General features: G+C 36.4%; 2 protein-coding genes across 5 annotated transcripts in view; one reads left to right on the top strand and one right to left on the bottom strand.

The window, feature by feature from the left end:
* KIF2A (kinesin family member 2A) overlaps positions 1-6,505 on the top strand; it is a 63,873-nt gene extending 57,368 nt beyond the window's left edge. For all 3 annotated transcript variants that reach the window (XM_074358871.1, XM_074358863.1, XM_074358856.1), the window contains 3 exons: positions 990-1,091; positions 3,362-3,497; positions 5,598-6,505. In XM_074358871.1, the coding sequence (XP_074214972.1) occupies positions 990-1,091; positions 3,362-3,497; positions 5,598-5,683 (324 nt within the window). In that variant the 3' untranslated portion in view covers positions 5,684-6,505. The remainder of the gene's footprint in view (positions 1-989; positions 1,092-3,361; positions 3,498-5,597) is intronic.
* A 2,361-nt stretch (positions 6,506-8,866) lies between these two features.
* Positions 8,867-19,308, bottom strand: DIMT1 (DIM1 rRNA methyltransferase and ribosome maturation factor). Of its 2 annotated transcripts, XM_010966248.3 has the most exons (12): positions 19,071-19,308; positions 18,644-18,717; positions 17,397-17,483; positions 15,300-15,361; positions 15,122-15,215; positions 14,987-15,036; positions 13,748-13,871; positions 13,517-13,609; positions 12,639-12,703; positions 11,950-12,013; positions 10,862-10,968; positions 8,867-9,329 (listed from the first exon to the last, which is right to left on the bottom strand). In XM_010966248.3, exons 1-12 carry the CDS (start codon positions 19,147-19,149, stop codon positions 9,287-9,289), a joined length of 942 nt encoding a protein of 313 aa, XP_010964550.1. In that variant the 5' UTR covers positions 19,150-19,308; the 3' UTR covers positions 8,867-9,286. The 2 variants fall into 2 exon arrangements, with proteins under 2 accessions (XP_010964550.1, XP_045381039.1); XM_045525083.2 differs by lacking the exons at positions 18,644-18,717; positions 19,071-19,308 and having other exon boundaries at positions 15,300-15,363; positions 17,398-17,458.
* Positions 19,309-19,447: the final 139 nt, after the last annotated feature.

Below are 19,447 nucleotides of genomic sequence, written 5' to 3' on the forward strand. Positions count from 1 at the left end.
ACAGAGGCATTTTGGTCTTGACAGGGAAGTGGCAGATAAAAAGAGTAAAGGTGTTTATCAGAAAGAGAGAGAATATGAGAGAATCATGCCTGTGTGTCTTGATAAAATGTCTCTACTCAGAAAATAAAAGGTTCTTTGGCCAACTTGATTATATAAACTTTTAGAGATGATAGTTTATTGATGAAAGAGTCAAATGTCTACATGTAACAGACTTAATTTAACCAAAATATACACATATATTTAGAATTGTATACTTTATTTGAAAAATGTCGCGTTTCCTACTGACAGTTCATAAAACAATTATAAATGAACTTCTATCTCACTAACATCACTTTTTGAGGAAATAAATCATTAGACATTGGAGTTGGGAAGGAAGTTCAAAAAAGAAAGCAAGGCCATAGAGGTTTGACTTGATGTAAGACCAAAATATGTGTTGTATATGTAGATGGGTTTTTTGTTGATGAAGTTGTGAATTGTCAAAGTCTATATAAAAATCGGTAAGCAAATTCTATAAATGCAGCTCAGAAATTAAGATGTACTAAGAGTTGAGACCTTCAGAACACTAATTTGATAGTCACAATCACGAAAGATACTATGTTTACATCTCTCTTCTAGGTGAAAAGTAAATAATACTGAGGAAATACATCAGTATATTTGTAGCCTGCGATAAATGTATTTTCGGAAAGTTGCAGTATTCCAAAAGAGACTGCTTTTTCAGGGTAATTCTGCAGTAAACCTTGGGCTAAATGGAAACTATCCCTTACTGATACGCTTAAAGTTTGGGTTGTCTTATTGAGTGTGACATTAAATACTTTTGCCCCATAAAAAGAAATTGTAGCTTTGCCTTTCATACTATATTTTAGTAGTGTTTAACATCCCAAGCTTCCTCAATTTCTAAATGGCATTTTTTGTAAATGACATAGAAAAACTACTTTTTACAACATTTAAAAATATAAACTTTATATTATAATTTTTAAATTATTTTCAAGGAAGAAGAGGTTTCTCCACAATTGTTTACTTTCCATGAAGCTGTCTCACAAATGGTAGAAATGGAAGAACAAGTTGTAGAAGATCACAGGGCAGTGTTCCAGGTAAAGTAAGACAGAAACTTCCATCACGTTTCTTTAGAGAAATTAACAACTTTTCATAATTCTTTGAATATCACATTAAATCTAAAAAAAAACACTTGTTTATGTATATGTATTTGTAGGATATATGACATGTCAAATTTTGCATAGAATGACTGGTGGCTACAAACCTCTCTGTAGCTGTGGTGAAAAGATCTAGTTTATTTACCTCTTTTTTGCTTTTGTCAGTTGCTCATTTTTAGGGTGGTTGAACTTCCCTTCACTGCCTCTTCATGTTAGGCCAGTTTGTTTCACAGCAGTAGAAAAAAGTCTTCTAAAGGGTATCAGAGCTGTTGAAGAAGAGTTGGTCTGTCTTTGCAGAAAAGGAAGATTGTGCATCATCTGAGCTGTCAGTGGCAGATGAGGGGTGTTAAATCCCTGCCTGTAGCAGTAACTCCTTAGGTATCCATCCCACTGTATGTTCAACCTCTTAAAAGCACTTTTACTGTAAGATCCTCCCCTTAGTGTTTTTTTAAACAAAAAATATTCTAGCGGGTGATACCTATGAGGAAGCAAGGATAACATTTCGACATCTTTGTGTAGACTGTGTGGTCAGCTTGTCCTCACCCCTGCCCACTTCCTACAGAACTATGAATACCCTCTGAGAAAAAAGTGAACAACGGTTTACTCCCCCTGTTGAGTTGTATTCCTTCTCTGATGTTGAAGAAATCTTTATCTGTAAACAAACACTAACATTCCTCAGTTCTAGGCAATTCAAGCACCTGGATGAAAGGCTCAGAAATATAAGAGGACTCTTATAATTTCAGAATAGGATATGTGTTTATTAAAACTGTTACAGTTTTAGTGAAACCCTTATTATGAAAATCTCTTTAGAGGCCTGAGTACTTAGATTAAATCAAGAAAGGACACTTGAAGGGGGTGGGAAGGGACAGACTGGGAGTTGGAAATTTGTAGATACTGACAGATATATATAGAATAGATAAACAAGTTCATACTGTATAGCACAGGGAAACAAATACAAGATATTGTGGTAGCTCATGGTGAAAAAGAATGTGAAAATGAATATATGTATGTTCATGTATGACTGAAAAATTGTGCTCTACAGCAGAAATCGATGCAACATTGTAAACTTACTATAACTCAGTAAATTTTTTTAAAAAGGACACTTAAAATTTAAGAAAGTTGTTGTCTCTGCCCTTTTGGAACAAGGTGTCCTATAAAGATCGTCATTTCCTGTTCTGCCATTTTATCATGAAGTCTAAAAGTTCTTTGTTGGCAGAACTGGGTGTTCTGACTTTCAATCCCGTACTCTTTTCACAGTTCCATTCATTATTCCTCCAAACTGTGATCTGCTGTTTCTCACAATAGGGTTTTGTTTTAAAAAAATAAAGTATACAGCCAAAGGAGAAGGAAGAGTACTAAGGAGGGCAGTGTTAATCCACACATACATAGTTTTCTAATAGGTACCTATACCTCGGTCAACCAGTTCTGCCTGGTGATACAGTCTAATAATTAGCCATTAAATTGCGCTGATGTTTAGAACAGTGAAATTGTTATGTGCCCTAAAAAGCTAGAAAGTGTCCATTTTTACGTCCAAAAACTCTTCAATTCAGAATAATGTGACCTTGTTAATTAGCCATATGATTCATGACATTGCTAGAAAATGAAGCTCATAAATTCCACATATCTAAAATCTGTTAAGAAAGAAGACTCTCCTTGAAGCATTTATGAATAGTAGTAAGTAGCTACTATTTAGTGGTTCATTTGACTCTTCTAAAATTGACTATCCATTGGTCTCTTATAGTCAGTAATTAGGACTGTCTCCTGGCCTAACCACTGTGAGGCCCCAAATAGGTATGTTAATTCCGGATGATTTACAAGCTCTAGGCTACCAAAGGCCTCATCACTTGGCACAGTAGCTTTATTATTATACCCATTCTTTCCCTGTTTTGGATAGCTGTTGAGGTTTTGAGACTTACTCTGTTCATTGATACACATATATTGTGTGTGTGCATGTTTGATTCATTTCCTCCTCCAAATGCCCACTCCAGGTAGAGTAAAAATAGGAAAATGAAGTCATCTTGTTTGGCCTGTCATATTGGTGTTCAAATTTAAGGAAATATTTCTTAATTTTACTCTGTGAATAAAAATGTTTTATGGTTATTAATATTTTAGAAAATACTATCTTCAGTATGATTGATTATGTTTAACATAAAATTTGTAAATTGGTTCCTATGTTATAAAGAGGCTTATTAGAATTTTTGTCATTTTAGGAATCTATTCGATGGTTAGAAGATGAAAAGGCTCTCCTGGAGATGACTGAAGAAGTAGACTATGATGTAGATTCATATGCTACGCAACTTGAAGCTATTCTTGAGCAAAAAATAGACATTTTAACTGAGCTGCGGGGTAACTCTTTTTTCATTTTGGCGTTTGAAATCTGCCTAATGTTTGTACATATCTAGTGGGAGGATTTCATTATGAGAAGACATCTGAAGTGAAATTTATGGGCACCATTTAACATCTTTCTAGAGGTATAAAGACATAATAGCCATTCTGCGTTTTTCTAAAAATGAAACACAATAACATTTCAGGTGCTCGCTTATCTTTTTTTTTTTTTTTTGTCTTTTTGTCTTTGGGGACAATAAAGACACCTTACAATTAAAGAAGGGAAATATATTTTTACAAGTTTGTAAATTTTATATACACATTCAGTTTGTTTGGTAGGCCAATGCTTTTCAGAATTATTTCCTTGGATTAGATCTATTCAGGGTCATCTTTTTACAGCCTCCTTTCTGTGCACCTTGTGTCATGTTTTTCCTTTGAACACTTGTTTTAAAAAAAATCAAGGGGAAGGCTTCAGGATTCTACTTTGCTTATGATACGGAGCATGTAGTTTACCCATATGCCATGTCTTTTTTCTCGGCTTTTAAATTAGCTTATCTATGTGCAGCTTCAGATAAACATTTATTATGTGTGGTGATTTCTTAGGCATTGGCAAATTGGCTGTCTTCATTTATATGCAAGTAGGCTTCTTTATGTGTGTGTACATGCAATGCAACATGAAACCAGATTGAAATTGCTAGTTTTTAGCACCAAACAGGCTGCTTACTTTTTTAACTAGATTCTTTCTAAACTTGGTTATTTAAAATCATATCCTAGAGTCAGCAGTGACGTTGTGCCAATTTAGAATTGTTTGTGCAGATGTAGGGTTTCTAAAATTTGTGCTTTTTTTTAAATGTTCTTCATGTTCAAGCCTTGATTTAGTGTTTTGATCATTTTTCTAATCTGCCATAATGCACAAGCAGCTTTTTCTATGTGTTTTATTCAGAAGACAGATAACAATGCTTTCTAATATTTTTTTCTCTGTAATATGTAGCTTTCATCTTAGTTCACTTCCTTTCCTTAATTTTCACAGGATTCTACATACCGTATTATTCAATCCTTTCTTAGGAAGTATTTTTTTTTTTGAACCTTCCAGAGATGGTTTTGGTATTAATGTAAGAAGTTTGAGAGCAATTATTTTATATTAGTAGGTATCAGATCCAGGAGTCTTTCAGTTCCTTTCTAAATTTCAGAAAAGTCAACTTTTTAAACATCTTTGTACTTAGAAAGTGGGGAAAGAAATTAAGATTCCAACTTTATAGCTTTCTTTTCTTCTGAAAGCCGTAACCTTTGCATTGTTAACACATTTTAAGTTAGGTAACTATTTGGGGGTGTTGTCTCCTGTGTTTTGTACCATACTTACCAATATCCTTGATTTCTACTGACTAAATGACAGTAGCACCACCCCAGTTGTGACTGACAGTCAAACATGTCTGTAGACATTATCACATGTCCCTAGAGACGGGGTGGGGGCAAAAATCACTGTTGAGAACCCCTGTTATAGAAAAGATTTCTCATCACAGCTGTCTGTTATTTGCCTTTGCCGGTTTTTACTTACCTATTTCTTACTCTTATGTGACTGAATTTGTACATGATAGGTGGTAAGACACAATTTTAAGACCAAGAAATGTATGTTCTATAATCCCCCTTTACTGTCATACCCTTTTGTAATCCCTGGTAGGGAGAAAAAATAACATTTCTTCGTAAAAATTCAAATAATCTTTTAAGGTAAAATAGGAGCTGGGAATAGACATTTCCTAATATTGAGAGAAGAAATGTCTATTTTAGTTTAGTAGATTCATAGTGTTCCTTTCAGACATGGCTGTACATATTTTACACACAAATAAAGCGTGTTTACACTGCAAAAAGGAATTCAGATAAAGCTGAACACTGTAAAATGTGCCAAATACAACAGAAATATGTTGAAGATACAGAAAAAAACAAGTATTTCCAGGAATCTGTAACTAATCTATTGCTGTAGTTGAACATTGTATTGTGAGTTTCTGGGCAACAAAGAACAAAGGAAAAATTCTGTTAATGTTAAGAAATAAGAGAGTTGACTTGATAGGACCTATACAGTTGTGTAATGCAGTACTTATTCCCTTGTTCTTTTCTTTTTCCAAGATAAAGTGAAATCTTTTCGTGCAGCTCTACAAGAGGAAGAACAGGCCAGCAAGCAAATCAACCCGAAGAGACCCCGTGCTCTTTAAATCGGCATTTGCTGTTAAAGGATCCCAGGACCCTCACTACTGTAACATACAATAATGGTTCAGCTGTCAGGGCCATTTGAAAGTTTGAAATTTTAAGTGTCTGTGGAAAATGTCTTGTCCCTTCACCTGAATGACATTTCAGTTTTGTGAAACACTCCTTTGTCTGCGAGATGCTTCTAGACCAGGAGGCACAACCAAGATTTGGGAGTAGTGAAGCATTTTGTTTCATTTCCCCTAATAGTGATTTACTTTTGGAGATCCTTGCCAATTTTATTTTCTATATGATGAAGTAAGATTGTGGACTTGATCCAGAGGTGAGTAGTAGGGGGAAGCCGCAGCATTTCCTTTTAACTCAGTTGAATTTTCGTAGCAAGACTGAGCAGTTTTAAGTCCTTTGCGTGCATGCATACCTCATCAGTGGTTGTACATACCTTGCCCACTCCTGGCGACAGCTGTGCTCACCTCTTCCTGCTTTGTGCCTTGACTAAGGCTATTGACCCTAAATTTCTGAAGCACAGCCAAGATAAATTACATTCCTTTTGTCATTGTAAATTACCTTTACTGTGTGTACATTTTTACTGTAATTGAGACTTTTTTTGTGTGTGACTAGTTAATTTTGCAGGATGTGCCATATCATTGAATGGAACTAAAGTCTGTGACAGTGGACATAGCTGCTGGATCATTCCATCTTATATGTAAAGAAATCTGGAATTATGATTTTAAAACCATGTAACGTGGTTATAATTTTCTTAGCATTTTCTTTGTAAAGAACTAAAATATAAACTAGTTGGTGTATAATAAAAAGTAATGAAATTCTGAGAAGAGTTTTATCTTAGGATAATACATATATATGCAGTGTGTGTTCCAGTGTGGTATTAACAAGACTAATAGTGCAATTTGATCTTTACCAGTACCATTACTTAAGTTGAAGTGTCCATTAGCACCCCAAAATGTACCCTTTAAATGTACTGTTAAAGGAAATTGGCTTCTGATGCATGAACATTTACATATACATTGAAAGTAGTCCATAATAGAGCTGTTAGTTTAAGCCAAGTATAGACAGTACATAACTCCCTTGAAAACAAATTAAAGCTTAAAAAACAAAAAAAAAAAGAGTTGGCTTTGCCTTAAAAGGCAGATCTAACCCAAGTTCCACCTGTTACCTAATGTGTGATGTTTCACCATTATTTGGTGAGAATCACCAAATTCTCACCAACAAGTTGGTCTAGGGCATGTTACTTTTTAAACGGTGGCACTTATTTTTACAGATTGCTATTCCAAGGAAGAAAACTGGCCACTTTTCATGTAAATATTTTGTTAGATTTATCTCTCTCTCTAGGATTTTTCCCTCAGTTCCCAGGATAGTGTATAGGAGTACATTAACAAAAAAAAGTCTCCCAAGGATATCTTGTTTTGATTGACTAGGGAACTCCAGCTCACTCATATGGGCTACAGGGAAGCTGTGAATAGAGAGTCACATGAGCCAAATTCCCTACTTCACTGTTCATTTATGAACTCCGAGGGTAGTTGTGGGAAATCCTAACACCGTGGTGAAAAACTCCTCTGTAAACTTGAAATCTAGAACAAATGTAGGTTTTCACAACGTGCTTATTAATAAATGAAATCTATGGAATGAGTTTTAGACAGAATTTACTTCAATACCAATCACCTTTGTTTTGGAAGGGACTCAGGTTTTCTTGCAGCTGTAAGATATGTTCTATTTGTGTTTATTTCAAAGAGAAGAGGAAAAATGGGGAACTGTTACTATTGACTTTGCAGAGGCTGTTTTAAAAGGAGTTTCTGAGCCTAACTGACCTTCAAAGGGCAATAAAGATATGTGAATTTGCTCATTTTAAAGTCCAACAGATTAGTCTTAATTTATTATTTAAATTAGAAGGGTACTATCTCTGGAAGTTCTCCTCATATTCAAACATGCTGTCTGATACTATAATGGCTTCATTCTGATAAGTAATCGAAGTATATTAAAAATTGGTATCAGAAAAGATCTTGGTAGTATAATCGAGGACTTCAGTTTTACAGGTAGGGAAATCTGAAGGCTACAAAAAGGACTTAAAACTGAGTATTTAGAGGGGGATGGGGAAATAAGAGGGAAAGCTGACTTAAATCTTAAACAAGTATTTCCTTTAAGGATAGAGATGGTACAAGTGAACTTTGCAAAGTAAGTTTTGTGAGATTAAAAAATCCTACTCTTCAGTTTATGTAGTATTTATGTAACAAAAGTGGCTTGATCCAGCTATTATTTAAAGAATAACTTAAATTTTTTGGATCTGCGTTAAACATTATTTACTTTATCAGACTTGAAAGCTGATATCCCTGTTAATAAGTAACTAAAATATACATTATTTTAGTTATCTAAGATACCACTTTGCAGCCAGATTTCAAAAACAAATCTGTTTAGGCAAACAACTTATCTTCCCTTCTAGGTTCACTCAGTGTACCTTGTTAAAATAATTTGGAAACGCTCCTTCTATTAAGTTAGGTGTAAAGAAAGCCAACTGTCACTGAAAATATTTTTATTAATTTCCTTATATAAATAATCAGCTACTATAATTCTTTGTTAAGGGATATTAATAATAGTATATTGATAATGACTTAAACATTGTAGCTAATTAAGACTTGTTTATGACATTATTGAAATTCTCAACCTAACATTTTAAAAATAGCTTAAAACTAAGCTTTTTCATCAGGTATGTGAAAAAGTACTGAAAATTTTAATATTCTAGAAGTCATATGAATACTGGGAACCTGCATTTATGGCAGAATGGCTGGTTGGGATTTTTTGTTTGTTTTGAAATTGAAGGGCAGAGATTTTAACTTCCAAGCCAGCTATGACTTACAATACCCTTTGAAATTCTGTTAACTCTCACTGTCTCCCCAAGAGAAAACTGTATAATCTTATAGTTCATATCATTCTAGTTGAGCATCCTCATTTCACAGGTAAGGAATCATGGCCAGAAGTAATATGCCTGAACCACACGGTGGCAGTAGCACACTCAGGCTTACCCAGACCCTGATGTAGCCCGTTACGATACAGGATAGCTAAAGGGGTAGGCAATGATAATAACTGTACAGGATAAACAGAAAGACTGAGAGAAGCAAAATAACATTTTAAGAAACAATTGCTGTACTGTACACATAAATAACAAGAAATGGCATGCGGAATATGTGACTAAATATGCTTATATTTTAACTGTTTTTATGACTTGAAGGACAAAGGCCTAAAGAGTTAAAAGCATAAAAAGGTACTCCCAGATATATAACAGAAAATATAACATCTCTATATAATAAACTTAGAAATGATAACTTTTAAGTGTAAAGTTGTGCGTGTCTGCGGCTCTTGAACTTGAAGATTATCAGGTATAAATTGGACCCTGCTCTCTGCTATATATTAAATCAAAACCAAAAAAACCTTGGATACTTAGACTTACTACCTTAAAAATTCAAAGTAATAAATGGTGACAGCATTAGTAATACTAAATCAAAAATAGTCAAGCACAAAGTGTCCAAGCATACATAATTCATCTTCTCAAATTATTAAGAATGTAATTCTTTTCTTGAGTTTGAAAATTCTTTTCCAGATACCTAAGAAAAATGGATACCTTCTGTATTGAATCCATGTAGCAATCTGAAAAAAGAAACCAAAATGGGATGGTATTGAAATGTTAATTTGTAGCATGTAATAGTGCATACATAGTCCTATACTCTAAAACACAAACACATCTGCAAACCTGTCAAGCCCACTCACTCATAACAGTAGTCACTAAAGAAACTTTATTCAATTAAATTTATGAGAGATATATTAATTAAAACTACATCATTTTGGTGCCTCTTCTGTCATAGACTGTACATCTGAAGGCATGATGAATTTAACTATAAAATGATCTTAGACCTACACTCTCTGGCCTAAGAACACACCGAAACTTGTTCCATTTCAACATGGTAAATTAACATGAAGCTATTTGGAATTAGAAGAGAGGAATGGCTACATGTCCATGCTTCCTCTCTGAGCTCAATGTTATTGAGGTTCAAATTAAATACTTATACATTGCTTCTCTCTGGGCACCTAGCTACTTATCAGATCCTAGTTAGCAAATTGCATGTTTAGTAACCTTGAAGAAAGTTAACGAGAATGAAGGAAAATAAGATGAAACATTTCTATTTAGACCTGAGATTATTTTCAGGATGACCCATAGGGACCATGAAGATGAGTTAAGATGTCAGAAAAAGGAAGATGGGTACTTAAGAAATTAAAAAAGATGGGTACTTATTCAACTTCTAGGATTAACATCTAATTAAAGACTCAATAGTACTGCTAGCCTGCCGATTAAACAGCTATTGTCTTAATTACATACTGTTGTGTTTCTAACATAGAAAAGTCAAACCAATGACTTAGAACATTCTGCTCTCTTTTTTTCCTTCAGCCTCTTTAAAAATGAATTGGCTAAACAGGCAAAATTTTATGGTCTATTAGTTAGGAAGTCAAAGTGTCAGTGATTAAAAACAATACAGGTTAATAATTAACCTAAAATTACCTGAATAATAATTGACACTTATTCTGCTTTCATAAGATTTACTTGCTTAATTCAAGGAAAACAAATTTTGGTCTTTATTGCCCAGATAATTATGACACCCTTCTTTCAGTTCAGGTATGTAGAACTTGCCTCAATCCACCACAAAACAAGTTACTGTATTACTAAACCAGTTAGAAATGATAACCAGATAACCGATACTATTTCATACTTAAGATCTATTTGATAATAGCTATTCTCAATAAAGAAGAAAAGAATGAGACCCAGTTATATGTATTATGACTCTTCTACCTTACAGGCTACTTAGAGACAAACTATTAAGACTGACTATGAATGGGAGTTAGGGGAGGGGGCTGGAGGGGAGGACCACACACAACGCAGCACAAATTGCCACAGAGGTTATCTCCAGGCTCGGACTGTTCTTTACTACTGTTCTTAAAGAAAATGTTCATTCTGCTGCAGCTAACCAGCCTCCATCTTCTACACCAAATACTATTCCATGCCGTGGAAGTGCTATGCAATAACTCCCAGGTAGCACCTTATGCCGCTTAAAAGCCTTTAAATCTCTTAATTTGAAGATATCACAGTAAAGAAATGTAAACATGTAGGAAAAGAAAAATGTAATTACCTGATGAAGTCATCTATGTCCATGGAACGGGCCCGTTTGTCACTAAAACCTGTGCTGGTTAGGATTTGCTGTATTTTATCTGCTATGCTGAAATCTTCTGGTATTATCTATCAATATAAGATTCAGAATAAATGAACAACATATCTTTAATGAAGTCACATTGACTCTTTTTTTTTAAATTCAGTAAGTCAAAACAGTCACCTTGTTTGTTCATGGTAGTTTTGGAAAGCCTATTTGTGCAGATAAGACTTGGATCTCTGATGAGTTCAGTGGTTGATCTTTAGCACATACAAATACTCATAAGACCCTGAATGAGTTAACCATGTGCATCACCCTTTTTCTTAAAAATTTTGAAAGTTCTCATGGTTATGGGCTTCACAAAGTACTTCATAACACATAAAATAAAGCTGTAAACTAAATTTTAGAGCAACTGTTAACTCCTTTAAAAATAACACATTTTCTTGGCACAAATTTTATTTTACCAGCTAGTTAGTTTTTCTCAGAGATGGCCTCTCCAACACTTAAGAATATTAAGTATTTTATACTTCACATCTTTCATCCAAAAATTTTTCTTTATCTAGCTTAAAAATTTCCTATGTAGGCATATGTTCAGTGACTTTATCCATAAAGAAGAAAAATAGAAGTAGCAGTGTGGTATATTAAACCATGTAAGACCTGAGTCAAGAAATGAAAACTAGTTTGTTTCTATTAGTCCCCTCTACTTACATTTGGAATAGCTAGTAAGCAACAAGCAAGAAGGAATGGTCACAATTATTTTAAGCTGAGTAAGTTACACATGCCTAAAACTAAAAAATTATGACAACTGAATCTTTTTATGACTGAAAAAGCTGCAGTAGCTAAAGAGGATGGAGTGGGGTATTCAAGGTTGCTCAGATCTGTTGCGCAAATACACAGCAGCACTGACTTGTTAAGAGTCCAATAAGTTGTGCTAGTTAGATGTGACATACCATCTTTTAAGGATCCTATGTCATGTAAAATTAAGAATCTTGTGATGATAGGTGAAACAGAATAAGAAATAGGATATTTTAAAACAAATTATTGAAACAACAGGAACATTTTCTACTTACAGTATTATGGACTGAACAGTGAATTCTGTAGTTTTTTTCCAATAGCTGTTGTACTGCACTTGACCTACGAGCATAAAGAAATGATATCACCATTATGCCCAAATCAGATTATAATTTCCTTTAAGATTAAGTCTATATTCCATATGATGAAATTAAGAAACTAAAGTGTTGAATATTTAAAGTTATGATATAATCAAAAGCGACTAATTTTTAAAAATAAGTCCCAATAAACATCTCTTACATTCTTAAAGAACTCTACACTCTCCACAAAACATCATCTCAAAAAAAAATTTTTTTTTTCATTATGGCTTTCACCTCTCTTGACCTTGGGCCCCAAATTGCTGTTACATTTTCCCATGTTAAAATGCCAGGAATTTTTCAAAAGTATGGAAGGGGTCCATTGTCACCTCATTTTCCCAAGGGAAAACTAGGCAGATGTGTGGTCAGTTTTTGTTCTTTGCCCGTTTTGTAAAAAAACAAAACAACAAAAAAACCAAATGATCTAATTCCCATCTCTAGAAACTTCATTAAATTCTCCCCAAAGTACAAAATTAAAAAGATAAAAATGTGTCTGGACATGGATCATCTACGCTCTAGGGTATCTGTTCAAGAAAAGGATGAAATTCTAGCACTTAGCATAGTATCTGAAGCACTGAACTTTTATACATTATAAATTGGTGAACACTTACTTAAATGCAGCAGACAACGTCTTGTTTTTCCTAACAAAGGTGATCCTTACTAGGCCATCCCATTCCTGAAACAGTAGATGGATATTTTCTTACAAAATATCAAACTCTGCCTATACTTGCTACATATTATTTTGTTTTAATATATAAAACTGAAAGGAACTTTCTGGAGTGATTAAAATGTTCTAAATATTTATCTGGCTGGCACACATGTGCAAAAGTAAAGATGTATACTTGATTTTCCCACTTTTGTGCATCCTCAATTTTAAAAATTAGAAAAAATACGTATTTGTTCCACATCTGAACAGAGGACATGGCATTTATTTAAATCTAAGTATCATTTTCAAAAAACATGATTCAAAAAAGATACGGTTTAGAATATAGCCTGTACAATACACCTAACTAAACCTCGCTGAAGAAGTAATTGACAAACCATTTCACTGCCGCCAGTCACCACACACATTTTCATCCAACGTGATTGCTGTGAAGTTTTACATCAAGTCATCTGGCTTTCTTTTTTTAAATCACAAAAATTAGAATTTTGATTAAAAAGTGTGACCCATACTACTACTCTAACATAACTATTTTCATTTTATCTTGTTTCCCATTTCTTATTCAAATAGATACATGTTTTCCACAGCTTTAAATTCAGCAAAGTGCAATGGCATTCTAACTTTTTTATTTTTTGCAGACGTTTTCCATGCTCTTTTGAGGTCTTCAACTACCATGTGTAAAATTATTCCATCTACTCCACCACAAGGATGTATCACAATTAACATTTTCCTGTTTACACTCAGGATTTTTCTGGTACTATAGGCACACATCTCGCAGCTTGGACTTTTTTTTTTCCTTTATGGAATGACCTAGTATTTTAACCTCACCTGAAAATTGATAGGTGGTGGTGGATTCTTAGGTTCTATCCTTACAACACTGGATTCCACCTTGGGTGGTGGTCTGAAGTTATTCTTTCCAACCTGTTAATGAGAAAATGTTCAAGGAGTCCTCTCAAAAACAACTTTAAATGAGTAATCAAAAATGCTCTCCTCACAGAAAGGCATAGCTAGATGCTCAAGGATGAGGTAAGCCATATTATTTCAACAACAGTTACTTACTTTCATTAGATGGTCCACACGTGCCAACAGCTGTGTATTAATTGAGAGTCTGCAGTATAATTTATCCCCAGGTTTTGCAACCAGTCGGAGAGCAAATTCTCTTTGAAACATAAGTATAGCACATCTGAAAAGACAGTAGAAAGGAATAAATCAAAAGGTCATTTTCAACTATAAATGTATTTTAACTTGAATTAATTTTCTCAGGTGGGAAATAGAGCAAAGCAATATCTGGGGTAAAGATAATCAGTCCAGCTGGTTAGGAGGGAGAACACTTTCAGCCTGAGCTTTAGCACTACAAAACGATCCGGCTGGCCTTGTTTTTCATTGTGTGATGGCTGTACCTCTAACCCCTTACACATGTAAGCCCCCAATGATCAGATAAGAAAGCACTTCAGATCGGCACTGGTCTATCATCCCATCTAGAAAACAGAACCCAAACAAACAAAATTGGCTCAGTAGCCGAACTATATTCATGGGGTAGCAAACACCCTTCTGGAAGAGCTGAGGCAGGTTGTGACATCAGCGTCCTGATTTAACAGGTTAAGGAATGTGTACGGTTTATTCAGCAAGCAGGAGGCATTTTGCAGACTCCTGAACAGGAGAAGAGATCTTCAAGGCTGGGATTTGACTCTCCAACTTTTTTGACAGTAAGTCTCACTAGGAAAGACATCTGACACTGAAACCAAGGCCACAAATATCTGTATGTCCATGTGTTTCTGTAACTCAAACAAAAGTTTCATGAAACTATAATCACCTGGACCACATGCACTGAATGCCCTGTGATATATTCTATATCATGTCATTTTTTTAAAAAGAGAGTCACGATTCACTTTATTTTATACCCACTAAGGAATTTTTGAACTGCAGTTTGAAAACCATTGGTACAGATTGTACTAGAAACCAGTTCGGAGGCCACTGTAGGAATCTACATACAAGGTAATAACAAGTCTGACCTGCGCTAATGGCAGGAGGATGAGAAAACAGGGAAAGGCCACCTGGCCTCAGAAGCAAGACTTACACCACACCTCTCTCAAACAACTGTCAATTGAAAAAGAAAGAAAGAGAGAGAGAGAGAGAGGGAGAGAGAGAGGGACCTCTACACAAATTGGCATTTTCTATGAAACATTCTCTAGTGGTTTTTCAACTGAATTAATTTTAGTCACTGGTTATCTGTCTTCATGGCCTAAATTGTCAATCTTTCTAAGATTTAACAGTAACTTTGGTCTTTTTGGCACAAACCTGAAAAAAGGTCGGTGCAGCAGCAGCTTGAAGACAAAAGGAGATGAGATCTGTAAGAGAATTAACTGGTTATTTCTGGGAAAGACACATCAGAGAAACATTTAGAATAATGGCCTCTGCAATTTTAAAACAAACCTGATAAGGCAAGTTTGCCACACAAGCATCAAAGAATGGCAAATCTGTTTTCAACACATCACCCACCATTACTTGAAGTTTGCTAGCCAGAGGTCTGATGATGAGAAAAAAAAGCAATTAAAAAAATATATTGTTTCATGAGACTGAAATGCACTTTAATTCTTTTATGTATACTCACGTGCCCTGAACTCTTTTGTGAAGTTCAGCTACTAGCCGTGGGTCAAGTTCACAGGCAATTACCTAAATTAAAAAAAAAAAAATGTGTAGGTGTGTGTATGGAGTATAAATCTTTAGTTATCTCAATAGTAACTCTTACATGATTTAAATGCATTAAACTTCTCTTCCCAATTCTACCATCAATATTCCTTCAACTGTATTCTACCAGCACATTCTAAAGAACTTATCTGAAGAGAGTTTAATGAAGAGACTATTTACGAAATGTGGGAATGTTGTTAAGGGAACAACAGAAATACCACCCAGAAAAGTAGACAACCAGACTGTGTGAGAGTCCTACCCAAATAACAGACAGAATTCTTGTGCTCATATGGCTCCATGGTTTATAAATCAACAGATGATGAAAAGAATATACAATGTCTTCACAGTAAATGTTCTTAGAAGCATACAAAGCAACTGCTCCCAGAATAAGTATATCACTTCTCTCAGCTCTAAGATCCAGAATTCAAAGCATAGATAACTTCTCAAGTAAATGAAAAAGGATGCCAGATAGGCTGAAATCTTCATTTTTATTCAATATAAGCTGAGGCTTTACTGACTTTCAGGAAGACGAGGTCTTCAGAGTAGACATACGTGCTGCCTAGTCTGTTGGGCTCCGGGATCCATTCTCCAGCTTTCTCTGTACCCTGTAGGGTGATGCAGTCCAGTTCCATTGCCCTCTGCCTTCTGGCTGGGATTGAAAGGCATCATAGGGCGTGTTTCCTACTGCCTGCCCCTGCCTTGCAGAAGCTCTGGCAGCGTCTGTGTTCTGCTATGAATGCCCCCTGCTCAGTGGCTCCCACTCTTTTTTTTTTTTTTTTTTTTTTTTTTAGTGTTTGGAGAACAGTAAAAATATTTTATTTATTTATTATATTATTTACTTATTTTATTTTGGCAGGGGGAGGGGAGAAGTAATTAGGTTTATTTATTCTCAGAGGAGCTACTGGGGATTGAACCCAGGACTTCCTGCATGCTAAGCAGGTACTCTACCGCTTAAGCTATACCCTCCCCTCAGTGGCTCCCACTCTTATTGGGCTCCAGTAACAAAGTTCCCTCCTGTTGTCCCTTGAGGCCTTTGGATGGTAACTGTTTCCTGCTATTGCTAGTCCCTAGGTGTTTCACTAAAGCTTACTGGTTCCCTTAACATTCCCAATTTTGGAAATAGCCTCTTCATTAAACTCTATTCAAATAAGTTCTTTAAAATGTGCTGCCTATTTCCAACAGAGAAGACAACAAAGGTTCCATTTAATTAGAGACTGGGTCAGCCAAGAGACAAAGAAGGTACCACCAGAGGCCAGGTGACACCCTGATCTCAGAGACCTGTGATCCAGCCCTTCAGGTCTCCTCCTCCCAAGTTCTAGCTTCCAATAACTCCAACCTCCTTACTTTGTTTCCCTGAGCCTACAGGTGGTAACTGCTCATTGTAGTTTCTATTTTTGGGTGACCTCAGTGTTTCCATTTTGTTCTCTTAGTCTCCTCACAACCATGTCACCAATATTATCCAATATTAAGTTCCCTTTATTGAAATATCTAATACGGATTCTGTTTTCCTGACTGATATATCCCATATTTTCTTTTTCTTTTAATCCGTTTTTAAAAATTGAGATATAATTAACACATAGCATTAGTTTCAAGTGTACATGATTGGATATCTGTATATATTGCAAGATAAGTCTAGTTAACATCCATTATCACACAATTAGAAATTTTTTTCTTGTGATGAAAACTTTTGAGAACTACTCTTAAGAATATGCAATACAAAAAAAAAAGGAAAGAAAAATACTATAAAAAAAAAGAATATACAATATATACAGTATTGTTAACTATAGTCACCATGCTGTCCATTAGATCCCCAGGACTTATTTATTTCATAACTGGAAGTTTGTACCTTTTGAACCCCGTCACCCATTTTGCTCATGTTTTCTAAAATTAAGTTCCTAGCAAAGGGGTAAGAATTACTTGTAAAACAAAAACAATTAATTAAAACAGATTTATATTTGTAAACCACTTGAGCTTGCTCAAATAGTCTTTTCTGATACCAAACACTAAAACCTCTTTTTACCTTTTTTGCCTTTTCTAGCAACTTCACAGTCATATTGCCAGTTCCAGGGCCAACTTCCAGCACCACATCAGTTGGTCTTAAGGCAGCCTATGAGCAAGCACACTTCAGCTTTACAGGCACATCTGAACACATCATTTCATTTACGTCTGAATATTTCTGTTCAAAAGTGCTCGGTTAGAAGATCTTACTCTGACTTCATTTTTAGGAGATCTCCTCATGATCTATGTGCTTAACAAAATTATCTCAGCAAAGGTGCATCTGAAAATCTAATATCTTTCCTAACCTGGGACAATAGTTAAGAGTCATAAAATTTAGGAGTCAGGAAAGCAGGAATAGCAGTTCTTTCTGAGTGGTATTCTGCTTTCTACCTTCAAAATGATTGTAACAGCATCTTGTTACCAACTGTTATCAGCAAGTTCAGACTAGAAAGGTAAAGATTGTGATCTTGCCTGAGAATCATAGTACGTTGTATGTACCAGGACTTCCTAATTCTACATCCATGTATGGTTTCAGGGATGCAGGAGTATCCAGAAATTGAACATAAAACTGGGTGTTTGCATGCACACAGCTGCAGTATTCTGAGTCCATACCTCTCATCAGATGCCCAAAGGAATTCATGAACCCAAAGGTTAAAAAGCTAGCCCAACCCTCATTTTGCAAATAACACAGTCAAGATGAGATCCCTTAACTATGCAATGCTCTTTCTACAGCCCCAGGATGCTTCCTTAGCAGCCATGAAAGTAATGTGCACCACCTGTTCTCATGTCCTAGCACCCTAATCATCCAGAACAATAAAAGAACATCAATAACCTACACAGAACACTCCAGAGTTTACATGTGGCACCGGCTTGTACCATACAAGTTTCTCTGGGAAACAAACTTCCTAAGATGTCTGTTTAGACATATTTGGAGGCTCCAGAGTAAATAAAAACTGACTCTGATAAATGGCGCCCATAAAAAGTGGCTGGGAATAGAAGAATAATAATCTGGAATTGAACAAGCAGACATGTCAAGCTAAGAAGTAACTGTCTACCGAAGGACAAAAGAATCCGGAGCCTGGAGAAACCAAGACCCACAGAATGAAGCAAATCATACCGAAGACAGCTTGTGACTCCTACACAATTCTTCAATTCATTCAACAAGTATTTATACAGCATCTATTTTATGTCAGCCATCCTTTCTCTGCTTAGGTATTCCTAAGAATAAAACCAATAACCCAACAACTCTCTCTCCTCTTCCACACCCACCTTATCGATAATGCTGTTAACAATGAGAGGATTTTTCAAAATGTGCTGCCCAATCCCCGTGTTGAACATGAGTCCTGGAAGAGAACATGAAAATAGCCTTAATTTCCCAACTAAAACCAGGTATCAGACCATCCCAGAGAAGAAAGGATAGTTGGGGGACGATTTCTACGCCTACGAGAGGCACCAAACGTCACTCTCGGAGCCGGGACTGACACAGTGTAAGTCCACCCCTTCGCTGAAAAGGAAGCCACAGGCGGCGCGCGGGGCCTGCGGCCGGCGCCCGGGCAAGTCCGGGACTTGAGCGCTCCGGAAGCGCGGGCCCTCCGGGTCTCACGCTCCCGGCCCAGATCGCGGTCCGCCTCCCAGGCTGGGTCCGGCGGGAAGTCTGGACCCGACCTCACCCCAGCTCCCTCCCGGCTGTCCCCACCTCCGGCACTCTTCAGCTCCCGGCGCTGTTGTTGACGCTGGAGCCGGCGGCCGCTCGCCCCTGACTTGATCTTCGGCATCTCTGCAAGCAGCGGACCCACAGGCCGGGGAAGTCAGAGACGTCTAAAGACGACAGCCCGGAATCACCGCAACACGTGGTAATCGCCAGCGGGCATCACCCGCACCCCTACTGGCCACGTGGGGGATGGGCGAGGACCCGCCCCCCGGTTCGCTCTGGAGTCCGCCCCCAAAAAGAGGGCCGACCTTGGAGCCCGGTGGCCGCCGGGAATTGTAGTCATAAACTGGAGGGGGGGGGGGAAAAAAATCTAACGTCGGGAGCCTACAGATCCCAGAAGACACCGCGCTACCGATTCTGGC

The sequence above is a fragment of the Camelus bactrianus genome, chromosome 3 (genome assembly GCF_048773025.1).
Source record: "Camelus bactrianus isolate YW-2024 breed Bactrian camel chromosome 3, ASM4877302v1, whole genome shotgun sequence".
Lineage (NCBI taxonomy): Eukaryota > Metazoa > Chordata > Mammalia > Artiodactyla > Camelidae > Camelus > Camelus bactrianus.

Bases quoted from the DNA above. Each gene is read 5' to 3' on its own strand.
- DIMT1 (XM_010966248.3), bottom strand. From the start codon at position 19,149: ATGCCGAAGATCAAGTCAGGGGCGAGCGGCCGCCGGCTCCAGCGTCAA. The intron at 15,362-17,396 runs GTAAAAAGAGGT...TTTTTAATTTAG, and splicing joins TGCTAGAAAAGGCAAAAAAG to GTAATTGCCTGTGAACTTGA. The intron at 13,610-13,747 runs GTAAGTAACTGT...TCTCATTAACAG, and splicing joins GTGTGGACCATCTAATGAAA to GTTGGAAAGAATAACTTCAG.